The following is a 14,479-nucleotide window of genomic DNA, read 5'->3' as shown; positions in this document are numbered from 1 at the left end:
CATGTGAGTCAATGAAATGTAACCAAACCATACTACGTACATAAAAAAACAACGTAAGACAGAAAGAAAGACAGCAAGACTGAAACGCTTATAATTGAAAAAGTTAAGTATAAAAGACATCCTTCAAAACTCCCACCTCGTATCAATGGTATAGTCTTTTCACATTTAGTCAAGTTTTGACCAATGTATTAACGTTGACCGGACATCGAGATGAGGGTCTGGTGTATGTATGTATGTATGTATGTATGTGTGTGCGTGTAGAGCAATTGAGAGAAAAGTACTGGACCGGTCTTCATGAAATTTCACATGAGAGTTCCTGGGTATAATATCCCCAGACATACACCCTCATTTTTCAACCAAATTGGTTGACATTTTGGTCAAGTAATCTTCGACAAAGCCCGGAATTTGGGATTGTATTTCAGCGTGGAGGTTTAAAAATTAATGAATGAGTTTGCTCGTCATTAAAATCGAATTTTCGCAAACAAATTTAAATGTGATTCCAAAAAACATATAGCTATGATTATGTTGTATTCAAAAACAAGCTCAGAAAGTTAACAAGAATACAGAAAAGCACGCTTTCCTGCTTAGCGCCAATCTGGCTTGTCAATTTCACTGCATTTTTGCACGTGACAAGTGAGCGATTTCCTTCTTGAGGGGATTGACAAAGCTGTATAGTGTTGGTGAAAAAATGCAGTGCGTTCAGTTTTATTCTGTGAGTTCGACAGCTTGACTAAATGTAGTAATTTCGCCTTACGCGACTTGTTTATATATCTGGATTCCTCTTAGGCCACAAAAAAAGTTGGTTTAGGGTAACCCGCCTGACCCTATTGTTTTCCCGCCAACAATAAAACTTTTTTCATTTCTAAAAAAAAACAAACCAGAAACACTTTTGGCACATTTTGCGAACCATACCGAGATTAAGAGAAGAAAACCTCCTTTAAAATCGACTTAATCTAAGAGAAGAAAAAAAGCTGACCGACTGACCGTATCTTTTTTGGTCACTTTACCCTTCCACACGAGATTACGTTGATTGTCTAACGAAGCTATCAGGCTGAGTTAGACATCAGCTAATCGAGTGTGGAAGAAAACTCTTGTCACACGACCAAGTCTGAATAGCATTTATGTCTCACAGCTTCAACAGAGGAGAGAACAAACACGTTTTGCCTACTCACGCTTGACAAACCTAAACACGGGAGCAGTCATTGTGGAGAGATCTACTTTTTGACAGAAGTGACCAAACAACTATAAGGGCCCCAAAGGGTTTAAAATCGTGATCGTGATTGGCGTTTTTTGACCTTTCTGTGACCGTGATTGCCGACATTTCTATTTCTGTGATCGTGATGGAACTTTGCCCGTGATCCGTGATGACACAAAAATCAAGTCTCGTGATCGTGATCGTCATTTGTTTTCGTGATCGTGATGGGCATTATTGCAAAGCATTTTATTTTCAACGTACATTTTTCACAGCTGTATCACTCTATGATCCTCTATTCGTCAAGGTGTTTGTGATCGTGAAAACAACAATCAAGGTAACTGTGATCGTGAAAGCTAAAATTTCCCTTCCCGTGATCGTGATGATACTCCCCCCCCCCCCCCCCCCTTTGGGGCCCTTAACTATGAATGAGGTCTCGGTATGTGTGAATGATGTCACAGTCACCGTCACAGTCTGTATCTTTTGAAGCATTGCATGCTTCATAACGTCTTTCTGTGTCTACATTCGCGAAATGTTAGTTCTTTTCTAGATCTTTGTCATCTATGTTCATAACTCTGTCCTTCTAGAGTCAGACTTACAGGCCTCGCGTATGGAAACATAACTGTCGTCTGGGGTGCCGTTTTCAGTATTATCAGCGTTGAAGAATTTGTAAAGAGAAGAAACGATAACAGCAGGAGAAATGAAAGTCGTGTGTGCACTTTTGAAGGGACGATTTCGAGTTTGAATCCGTTCTTGGCATGCTCCAAAACGTGTCACATACAATCTTGCACACGTTTGCTTTAGTAGCAGTGAACAACTCAGATCATGAGTCAATGAAGTGTTGCACAGATGGTCAAAAATAAAGTACAATATATTGCACTTTAAGTGGTACCACACAGTTGCTTAGTGTCTTTATGAAGCCACAAGGTGAAAATAGAGAAAGAAAAACACGATTCTTGACTTTGATGGGCTGAAATGCAATCCCATATTCCGGCCTAGATCTAAGATTGTGTGATAAGAATTTCGATCAAATTGATGAAAAACCGTAACTGTGAAAGTGCTGCCTCAACTTTTTGGCAAACAGGAAAATATGACGTTATCAAATTGTCCTATCAATAAACGGAGAAACTCTCCTCAAAAATATCCATTTCAAATTTCATAAAGATCCACTTAGTAGTTTGAGATATGATCTGCAGTGTGAGAACAAATTGACTAAACAATCTCACGCCCATAACGCTGTGATACGAAACTCATTTGGTCGTGTTCTGCCGATACTATGTTTTTCTTTCTTAAAACACACTATAATAGTAGCCATTCCCAATTTCAATGCTAAAAAATACTGGTCTGTGTTGTCAATGATTTTCTGCTAGAATGCGATCTATCTCTTTGACGCAAAGGTCGTGTGACACGAAAGTTCTGAGTGGAAGAAAACTCTGCTGAATGCTATTACGTTTCAGAAGATAGTTAGTTAAAACAGTTTATCACTCAGACACACACCGGAACACTATTACTTTGTTATTCAGGCCTCGTTTGCTCTCCTTTGTCATGTATGAAAGTACTGGCCTTGGTTGAATAAAGTGACCTGTCGCTGTGCAACAAATTGGTCGCCATTTTCCGCCGTGTTTTGTGAATAAAACATGTCAACTACCCACACACAAAACAATGCTGTTAGTTCTTTGTATTTCCTTATTGTATGTTTCATGCTTAGCAGTTTAGTATGCTTTCTTTTTTTCTCAATTCAATGGATTGCTATAAAATAAGCATTTAAATGTGAAGGTGTTAATATTACCCATGATCTGAGCCGTTCGCAGTGGTAAAGAAGGAAAGCGGGTCACATGTATTTTTATTTGCCAATACAGGACAAGTTCTTTCTTTCTTTACTTGGTGTTTAACGTCGTTTTCAACCATTCAAGGTTATATCGCGACGGGGGAAGGGGGGAGATGGGATAGGGGAAAGGGGGGAGATGGGATAGAGCCACTTGTTTAATTGTTTCTTGTTCACAAAAGCACTAATCAAAAAATTGCTCCAGGGGCTTGCAACGTATACAGGACAAGTGTGGGTGGTCTTTTTACAACAGAAAACCACTGAAGCACATTAAAATTCAAATCATGTTTAAAAAAAACTTTACCAGATCTTACTTTGAACCACACAGTCAGAAAGGATAACTGGCCAGAACAAATCGATTATTGCGATATCTATCACTTATAGCATCTAGCTCTCTGTTCTCCCAAAAGTGGCTGTCGATTTCGCAAACTAGGCATGTAATAGACGCCTTGACGCATTTTCAGCCAAACGCTAGTAAGGTCCAATGGTGTATAATAGAAGCCTTGACGCATTTTCAGCCAAACGCTAGTAAGGTCCAATGGTGTATGAGGATTAAATGAAGTAAAACAACAAATCGCGTAAGGCGAAAATACATTTAGTCAAGCTGTCGAACTAACAGAATGAAATTGAACGCACTGCAAGACCGTATACTCGTAGCATTGTCAGTCCCCCACCCATAGCAAAGGCAGTGAAATTGACAACCAAGAAGAGCGTGGTAGTGGTTGCGCTGAGCAGGATATAGCATGCTTTTCTGTATCTGTATTCGTTTTAACTTTCTGAGCGTGTTTTTAATCCAAACATATCATATCTATATGTTTTTGGAATCAGGAACCGACAAGTAGTAAGACGAAATTGTTTTTTAAATCGATTTCGAAAACCTAATTTCAATCCTAAGTTCCATAATTTTAATTTTCAGAGCTTGTTTTTAACCCAAATATAATATATTTATATTTTTTTTTTGGAATCCGAAAATTATGAAGATTAAGATGAAATTGTTTTTGGATCAACAAAAATGTTAATTACATTTTTCCGATTTTAAATAACTAAAGTCATTGATTAATGTTTAAGCCTCGAAAGCTGAAATGCAATACAAAAGTACGGCATTCGTCAAAGATTGCTTGGCCAAAATGTCAATCAATTTCATTCAGAAATGAGGGTGTGACAGTGCTGGGGATATCATTCGGTCCAGAAGTTTACTCTGAATTGCTCTACACACACACACACACACACACACACACACACACACACACACACACACACACACACACACACACACACACACACACACACACACACACACACACACACACACACATCACGACCCTCGTCTCTATTCCCCCTTAATGTTAAAACATTTAGTCAAAACTACAAAATAAACTAAAACAATAATTACAGAGATACAGACAACATACCTCACTCTCCTCCTGGCTCATCACCTCTCTCTGTGGCCCCGCTCTCTCTGGCTCCTCTCTCTGTGTCTGTGGGTCCTCTCCCTCCACCTCTTCCTCTCTCTCTGCGCTCTCTGGCGCTCTGACAGCGACAAAAATCTGGTGTACAGAAAGATATTCCCGTTTCTGAGTGTTCTCCTGTTTTTTCCAAATCACAACATTGGTAAAGTAATAAGAAGAATATTTTGATTCTGCTCTATACTACACTCCTGGGTGTTTCCTGCCAACCTCAATAGAGACGTTTCCGGAAATTTTTGTAAGGATGTTCAGCGATTTCGTAGAGTAAAAGCCTCTGCAGTCGGACAAGTTGTTCACAATGACTATACTAAGAGCATGTTGAAGTTCCATGCTTCCGGTTGGCTATATCTTGCGATCGGGATGAACAACTTACTGTAATGTGCATGCTATACAGCGTGTCTACAATATAATATGATAAATGTACCATTTTATTTTGAAAATGTAATTGTGAGAGCCACGAATTGCATGCTTGCTGATCACTGGAAGTGTGCTGCTAAGCATGTGTGTTTTCATAAACTCATGTGACCTTAAGACAAACTTACCCCCCCGCGGGTTAGGGGGAGTCCCATATTGGTTGGGACGAGAAAGAATTTACCCGATGCTCCCTATAGTGTCGTAAGAGGCGACTAACGGATTCTGTTTCTCCTTTTACCCTTGTTTAGTGTTTCTTGTATAGAATATAGTCAATGTTTGTATAGATTTTAGTCAATCAGTATGTAACAAATGTTAAGTCCTTTGTACTGGAAACTTGCATTCTCCCAGTAAGGTAATATATTGTACTACGTTGCAAGCCTCTGGAGCAAATTTTTGATTAGTGCTTTTGTAATCAAGAAACAATTGACGAGTGGCTCTATCCTATCTCCCCCCCTTCCCTCCGTCGCGATATGACCTTCGCGGTTAAAAACGACGTTAAACACCAATTAACAATTAAGACAAACCTACAAGACCTCAATCAAATCACGTTGCCACGGTGATGCTTACCAGCGGTTATTTGAACTCCTATGGACTCAAAACAAGTCAGGTAAGGCAAAATTACTACATTTAGTCAAGCTGTTGAACTTACGGACTGAAACAGAACGCACTGAATTTTTTCACCAAGACAATACAGCTTTGTCGAGAATGAAGTCGCTCTTTTTTTTTACGTGCAAAACGAAGTGAAATTGACAAGCCAGACTAGCGCGGTAGCGTATTGCGCTAAGCACGCTTTCCTGTACTTTATTTTTTTTTTTATTTTTTTTTTACTCTGAGCTTTTTTTTTGAAAACGACAACCTATATCTATATATTTTTGGAATCAGGAAATGATAAAGAATAAGATGCAATAATTTTTGGGTCGATTTAATAAATTATAATCGTAGCACTAATTAATTTATTTGTGTTAATTGTGATCAAATTTTAAGAGTAAACATGACATATTATGTATATATTTTTAGATTCAGAATTTGATGAAAAATACGATGCAATCAATTTAAAATCGGTTTACAAAAAATTGAAATTAATGACAACTTTAATGAGCAAAATCAAAAATGAACCTTTAAGCCTCCAAGCTGAAATGCAATACCAAAGTCCTGGATTCGTCAAAGATAACTGGACCACAATTTCAGCCAATTTGTTTAAAAGATGAGAGCGTGACAGTGCTGCCTCAGCCGTGACGAAGACCCGCCATAGAGCATGACAGCCATTTGTATTTGTCCTGGTGTGGATAGCATACATACAACCATGCACTACTTACAGATACAGATGTACCATGCAGTATAGTAAAAGGCCCAAAGGCTAACAACAAGTCTAAGTTGTCACTAAGGTACAGGTATCTAAAAATGTCTCTAAAATAGTGGTTGTAAATGCGTAACCGAATGTTTGTGTATACAGTAATAAAATTGCTTTTTAAATTAAATGCACATGTGAATGATAAGCTTTTTATTAAAGCAATGTTATTATTTATTTTTCTAAAAAAGATAGCTCAGCCATGAGCATTGTCACAAAGAGGGAAGTGAATGTCTGATAATATTAGCTAGATTTAGAGAGAAGACCAAAGCCCACCACTTTCTCTTCGCCACATCATTTTCTCTTGCCCGCTCGGATGCGCGCGCACAACGAGAAGCAAAAAAGTTATGTTCGCAGAAGAAGCGCGATGTGTGTTATGTGCGATTTATTTGCAACACGAAGCTCGACTCATACAATGTATAACTGTTGAAAGTTATTATATATTTATATTAAGGAAGAAATAGAACTCTCAAGTTGTGAAGTGGCACACAGACGCACGCACGCACACACACACACACGCACGCACGCACGTACGTTCGTACGCACGCACGCACGCACGCACACACACACACACACACACACACACACACACACACACACACACACACACACACACACACACACTGCCCGTACACACACAAACAGATGCACTCATACACTGAAGCCGGAAATATAGTCATAAATGCACCTGCACAAATATCACTACAAAAACTAAAAATAATCCAGGGGCTAAGATTCGTAAACAGATAACAGCTTCGACGCGTGAGCATATAGTACTATCATGTCTCACCTGAAAAATGTCGCTCCTGGTCAGGACCTCCTGGGGGTCCAGGTCTGTGCCGTAGGTCGTTCTGTACCTACGGCACAGCTCCCCCAGGGGTAACGGGAGGCCACCTGCAGCCTCTTTGAGGAGGGAGGTGAGCCGAGCTGCTGCGTTGCCTGGGAGGCGCAGCACTCGGCCCACAGAGTCAACCTGAAGGCATAGAACAAAGAGACATTTCAGCGTTCTGCTCGAGTGTGTTAGGGAATCCTGGCTTCACACATCCTTTCTACGTGTCGGTCTGAAGGCATTCAACACAAGAACATTATTAACTACTAAGGGCAGACCCGTTTCTACGAAATTTGCAAGACATTATCTTCCACCAATCAGCTATTCCACCAATCAGCCATTGTTTGGTGAACAAATGTTTAAATCTCTCTTTGCAGTCAAAAATGAGATAAACAAGTCGCGTAAGGCGAAAATACAACATTTAGTCAAGTAGCTGTCGAACTCACAGAATGAAACTGAACGCAATGCCATTTTTCAGCAAGACCGTATACTCGTAACATCGTCAGTCCACCGCTCACGGCAAAGGCAGTGAAATTGACAAGAAGAGCGGGGTAGTAGTTGCGCTAAGAAGGATAGCACGCTTTTCTGTACCTCTCTTTGTTTTAACTTTCTGAGCGTGTTTTTAATCCAAACATATCATATGTATATGTTTTTGGAATCAGGAACCGACAAGGAATAAGATGAAAGTGTTTTTAAATTGATTTCGACAATTTAATTTTGATAATAATTTTTATATATTTAATTTTCAGAGCTTTTTTTTAATCCAAATATAACATATTTATATGTTTTTGGAATCAGCAAATGATGGCAAATAAGATGAACGTAAATTTGGATCGTTTTATAAAAGAAATATTTTTTTTACAATTTTCAGATTTTTAATGACCAAAGTCATTAATTAATTTTTAAGCCACCACGCTGAAATGCAATACTAAAGTCCGGGCTTCGTCGAACAATACTTGACCAAAATTTCAACCAATTTGGTTGAAAAGTGAGGGCGTGACAGTGCCGCCTCAACTTTCACGAAAAGCCGGATATGACGTCATCAAAGACATTTATCAAAAAAATGAAAAAAACGTATGGGAATATCATACCCAGGAACTTTCATGTCAAATTTCATAAAGATCGGTCCAGTAGTTTGGTCTGAATCGCTCTACACACACACACACACACACACACACACACACACACACACACACGCACAGACACACACACACACACACACACACACACACACACACACACTACGACCCTCGTCTCGATTCCCCCCTCGATGTTAAAACATTTAGTCTGATTGATGTGAAGTCTTTCCTCGCAAGTTTGAAAATTAGCTGGCTAAAGCGCATATTGTGTAATGATGGAAAAGTAACACAAATCCTGTATGCAATATGTCCATTGGTAAGAAAAGTTAAGCAATATGGTGGAGAGTATGCAAATGTTTTGATGTTGAGGGTGAAAAATCCCTTTTGGGCTGACGTCTTTAGACATTATAAGATGTTGTATGACAAAAGTGTGCCCCGTACATTAGAACAGTTCGTTTCAGAACCATTACATTATAACAGAAGTATATGTAGAGCTGGTAAATGAATTTGTATGTTAGATTGGATAGAAAATGGAATTGTTTCGGTGGGAAACTTGTTAAGCGACAATGGATATTTAAGTTATGATGATTTTAAGCAACTATATCCAAATGTTTATGTTGATTTTGTGTTATATGAAGGCTTACTTGCCTCAATAAAGGCATATCAGAGGAAATTGAAACTGACATTAGATGAAAAATATGATGTAAGAGAGGCTTGTGTTTGGTCTTTTTTGAGTAATAGCAGGGTAAATCAGATTTTTTTTTTATTATTAAAGACCTATCAACAGTAACAGCCCTGGAAAAGTGGGAACACGAGTTACAAATGAATATGGATAAGGCCATGGTTTTTCAAAAAATTAAGAAAAGTACAACTGACCAGAAGCTCCGCTGGTTCCAATACAAAATTTTGTACAGAATTTTACCAACAGGACGTTTCCTGTTTTTGCGCAAATTAGTTAATACGCCATTATGTCCGCTATGTAATCAAGCAGAAGAAACAACATCTCACATGTTATGGCAGTGTGTAAAGATTCAGGATTATTGGTCTGATGTACATATACAAAATATACATGGTTAACTACCAATTTTGCCCACTGTCATGGAGTGCAGTTCTCGTTGGAGCTAATTATATGTGGTGTAAATTGGTATTCAGACAGAATTTTGGATTCAATGATTTTGATTGCTAAATACATTATTTTTTTAGCAAAATTACAAGGGAGAGAACCTACCGTCACAGCCTTTGTAAATTATGTGAAAAATTGGTTTGAGGCAGACAAATATCAACGCATAATAGATGGACGTTATGTGCAGTTCGTTTCAGAGTGGAAGCAATATAGCCACCTTTTTCACTGAGGGCTTGTTTCTATTACCAAAGTTAGAAGGTTTTCTTTTCGCCTGTTGTCATTCTTCATCTTTGGTGTGTTGTTTTGGTCAAATGTAAAAGCACATTGCAACAAGTAATATTTCAGGGAGAAATGGAGAAATGTTTGTTGTTATCTTCCTTCTTGTTTTTTATTGTTGTGGTTATTTGTGTTCGTCGTTTGTCTTTTTCTGTAAAATGTATTTTTGCGGGTGCTTTTGTTACTGCTTTTCGCCATACTTTGGATAATAAATATATCTTGATGTACATTAACTAGAAGAGCAATTACGCCTTTTTTCTGTACTTTGTAATAAATATGCTATTTGTGGGGGGGAAAAAACCCATTTAGTCATAACTTGACTAAATGTAAAAAGAAAATAAGACGCTTTTTTTGGACCGCCTTCTAAATAAAAAAACCAAATCGTCACCCAGTCAAAGATATGACCACCGCTCATTACTATAACACTGTGATTACTAAAGTGAGTCGCACATGAACAAAACGGACAGATATCTTCAGAAAAACTTGTTCATACCTCCACAATGTCAGACAGACTCTCGAAGAGGGCCTTAAAGCGGGTAAAACCCAAGTCCGTGCAGCGCAGGGGTTTCTGGAAGTATCGCCTATACTTGGCGACGACACCGTCAAAGGACAGCTCGTTCCCAGTGGTATGCTCCAGGAGCACCACAAGCTCCTGTTTAAAGGTTTCCCTTCGTTCTGCTTCTGTCAAGCACAACCAACAATACGACACCGTCAGGTATAGTGATAACCACGGAAGCAGCCATGTTAAAATAAATGTTACATTAACAATATTAGGTAATCTGTATTTTTGAGAAAAAAATATATTTGACACAGATCAAGAAAATCAAGGTTCTTGCAAGATATGTGTAAAACGTCATATTTTGGTCAAAAATACAAATAACATATTTCAATTGTTTAAGTTAGAATTCCAAGGGTGGACTCCATCCCGTCCCTCCCGTCAAGCTCAAAGGAAAAAGAACAAGAGGCGAAGCCTTCAAGGCTCCCGTAAGAAATCAACAAACAGTAACATAACACAAACTCACTCACTCCGTAACACACACACACACAAACACACACACACACACACACACGCACACACACAGACACACAGACACAAACACACACACACGCACACACACACACACAGTTAAAACTAACGCATCATATCAACTCCATGTATAATTTTCAAAAGAAGGCAAACAGATAAAATGACTAGGGTAATAGGTTAGGTACCTGCCCTGTGGGCACTTTTTCCACTGCTGTCCTCAGTCCTATACTTTTCATCAAGACTTGTCACCATGCCGAGTAGATCTAAATTCGGAAGTCTTCATGTGGCTGAGGCATATATCTGACATAGCGTCGATCTTGTTGTAGGTTAACCTCCTTTCTGAAACAAATGGCAAAATGCGATTAGTTATGATGACTACAACCTACACAAATATAAACAGTGTTTTGAAACAGAATAGTCAGGTTATACAAGCCACTTTACCTATGCAGCATGGTAACCCTACAATATGCGAAACATGTCGACTGCAGCAGCCTGGTTCTTAAAATAATTCTGACGGTCAACACAGCCAGAAATGCCAACAAAGACAGGAAAGCTGTTGCAAGATAAGCTTACCAAACGTTACATAGCGAATCATATGATAGTGCGTAAACAGCAAACAGTAGATCTACAATCAAAGAGAGGATCGAGTCTGGAATGAAACGCGATACAGATCTAGCATTCAAAAACTGTCTTTCACGTTCAAGGAAGTTGTTGCAAAGTACTTAAGACTTACTAAATTGTACAGACAAAACCATGACAGTGCATGTTTTGAATCTGAGGAAAAAATCGTGATCATTTTGACTTTGAGAACAGATTCATTCCGTTTCCTTATATCTGCATGTTCAAGTAAATGGTGGACAGTTTTTTTCGGGCAGAGTAAACTTAACTTGAGACTCTACTGCAAGTCTTGAAATTCACATAAATCGAACCACGAGCAAAGACATCCAAACATTACAGGCACTTTAGATCAACTCATTTCACTAGAGGTGACTGCCTAGCACTGTGTTTGACATCCGTGTCTGCTGAAATAAAAAGAAATTAAAACAAAACGGATTAACAGTAGGTGACACGTTATCAGAGTGGAAGACACTAGATCTGTCTCTGAACTTACCGGGATACGGCTGCAAGATCGACACTGACTGCCGCGCTTTCGACAGCTCTTCCTCGCGTGGACATTGGAAACACGCTGTGCAGATCAAATTGTAGGAAATCTCCCTTTGGTATCTTCTTTATTTACTTTTCTGGAGCTTAGAAACCGAACAACATGAAATCGTCTTCCCCGGCGAATCGGCGAGGTGAGAACTGGACCACAATCCTTCGCGCGACCCCTGACCTGATCTTGACACCTGACCTGCCGTCTACATGCCAAACACGACACAAACCAGTCAACTGCTTGTACCCCTTCAAAACCCCCCACCACCCGTTTTCTTTGGATACACGCTTTAACTACACACATGCCGACACAATGTTGATCATTGCTTCAATAATTTGAAGATGGTGCTTGAAAATTAACCACGTGAAATGAGTATTTCGGTGTTTAGCCAAAAATGTTAAAGTTTCTACCACAGACATACACACATACATACGCACGCACGCACGCACAGACAGACAAAGTTTACCATCGCATAGGCTACACTTACGTGAGCCAAAAATGTTGCGTAAGGCAAAATTACAACATTTAGTCAATCTGTCAAACTCACAAAATGAAACTGAACGCACTGTATTTTAAAGAGACCAAAAAGCAATGTACTCACGTTAAAATGACGAACACGGAACGAATAACGGCGACGTTTCGACCTAAGGGTCTTCTTCAGGCACAAAAACACAAAAGTACACACACAAAAAAGAAGAAGAAAGACGATAGAACAAATAAAGAGGAGAACAACTGACAAAACAACTGCACTGCACAAACCGACAAATGACAAAGACAGAGAAGCAAGGGAAGCTACTCGAGGAGAATGAAAAGCGGCAGTTTTGAGGTCTGTAGACCAAACAAAATGTGGGGGGGGGGGGGGGGGGGGGTGCGTGAAAGGGAACGAAAGAGGAGACTCGCGTACCCGTGCGGACACACACACACACACGCACACACACACACACACACACACACACACACATACACACAAGGTGGAACAGCGGGGGGAAGGTTGAGATGAATGAATTAACGGCGAATGTTAATTCCATCGGGGCAGGTAGTGCCAAGGGATGATATGATGTGGGACTCCCTGAGTTTGCGCTCGAAGGAGTCGCCACGTACTTGCCACAGAGCCATGACTCTGACATGATCAAGTGAGTGACCAGCGGCGGTGAAGTGAAGGGATACTGGCCTATTGCGGGAATGACGGATGTCAGCCAGATGCTCGGAGAAACGCACCTCAAGGGTGCGCGCGGTTTCTCCGATATAAATCTGGCGACAAGAGAGGCAGACGATCGCATAGACAACGTTGTGACTTTGACAGTCAAACGTTCTCTTGACCGTGAAGGAGCCACGAGGGCCTTGGAGGCAGGTGTCAGGGTGGAGGAAGGGACAAGATTTGCAATTTCGTTTGGAACAAGGAAATGTCCCAGGGGCTGTGGGGTTGGTGGGACTGCGAAGACGGGATCTCACCAAGAGGTCGCGAACGCTGCGGTCTTTTCTGAAAGCACAGAGTGGTTTTTGAGCAAAGATCGAACCAACAGAGTCACTTCCTTGAAGGATGTGCCAGTTTGATTTCAGGATTCTGCTTACTGGCATGTTGTGGGGATGAAACAGTAGGGAAACAACGGGTCTGTCACTGTCCCTAGATGGTGAAGGACTGAGGGCGGACTCTCGACAGACCTGGGTAACCCGCAGAAGGGCGTCACGGACGAGTGCATCAGGGTAGTTGCGGGCCAAAAAGAAAGACGTCATCAAGACAGACTGTTGGTGGAAGTCGTCGTCTTCAGAGCATAGCCTCCGAAGACGAAGGAATTGAGAGAAAGGAATGCTGCTTTTGTTGGCAGGATGATGAGAAGAGTTGAAATCAAGGTATGAATGAGCGTCAGTTTCTTTGTAGAAGACAGAGGTGGTGAAGCGACCATGCAAGATGGAGATGGAGATGTCAAGAAAGACCACAGCTGAGGAAGAGATGTTGAATGTGAACTTGATGCTGGGATGGAATGCTTGGATGAAGTGAATGAAATCGAGAAGGAGGGGTTCAGACAGAGAAGTGGCACCCAAACCATCGTCGATGAACCTCTTGTACAGCTCTGGAACTGGGCCAGAGTAAGACTGTAGAATGAGGTGCTCAAGATGACCCATGAAAAGACATGCATAACTGGGTCCCATCTTCGTACCCATGGCGACTCCGCTGATCTGCTCAAAAACCTGTCCATCAAACTCAAAAGTGTTCAAAGTGAGAACAAGCTCAGCCAGGCGAACAAGTGTTGTGGTTGGTGGGTAGGCAGAATCAGTGGGACGACGATCCAGAAAGAATGTAAGGGCTTTGAGTCCGTCAGTGTGGGGTATGGATGTGTACAGGGACACAACATCCAACGTGAACAACAATTGGGGCTGAAAACTGGGATGGCTGTTGAGATGTTCAAGAAGGTTGAGGGTATGTGTTGTGTCTTTGACGTACGTTGGCAGTGACTGTACAATGGGTTGAAGGAGGAAGTCCAAGTATTCCGAAATGAACTCCGTTGGACAGCTGCAGGCAGAAACGATGGGTCTGCCTGGGGTGTTGGGTTTGTGTATTTTCGGGAGGAGGTAGAAAGTGGGCTGTTTAGCGTCAGACTTCAGCAGAAGTTTGGCAGTGGCGGGAAGATTGTTGTGTTTGATCTGTTCTTTAATTGTATCTGCGATCTGTTTTTGGTCGAGGGGGAGGGAGGCCTGAGGGAGTGGTTTGTATGACGCTGCGTCATTGAGTTGGCGATGGGCTTCGC

At 40.7% G+C, this 14,479-nt stretch overlaps 1 protein-coding gene across 1 annotated transcript; it reads right to left on the bottom strand.

Moving 5' to 3' along the window:
• Window positions 1–12,653: 12,653 nt before the first annotated feature.
• Window positions 12,654–14,295, bottom strand: LOC138950499 (uncharacterized; the record flags this gene model as incomplete). The annotated part of the gene is given in 1 exon segment (XM_070322212.1): window positions 12,654–14,295. A coding segment is annotated over 1 exon segment (1,558 nt), but the record flags the coding sequence as incomplete, so codon positions are not given.
• Between the last annotated feature and the right edge of the window lie 184 nt (window positions 14,296–14,479).

Source organism: Littorina saxatilis, linkage group LG16, assembly GCF_037325665.1.
Source record: "Littorina saxatilis isolate snail1 linkage group LG16, US_GU_Lsax_2.0, whole genome shotgun sequence".
NCBI lineage: Eukaryota > Metazoa > Mollusca > Gastropoda > Littorinimorpha > Littorinidae > Littorina > Littorina saxatilis.
The sequence above is the reverse complement of the archived record's forward strand: the minus strand, read 5'-3'. Positions and strand labels throughout refer to the sequence as shown.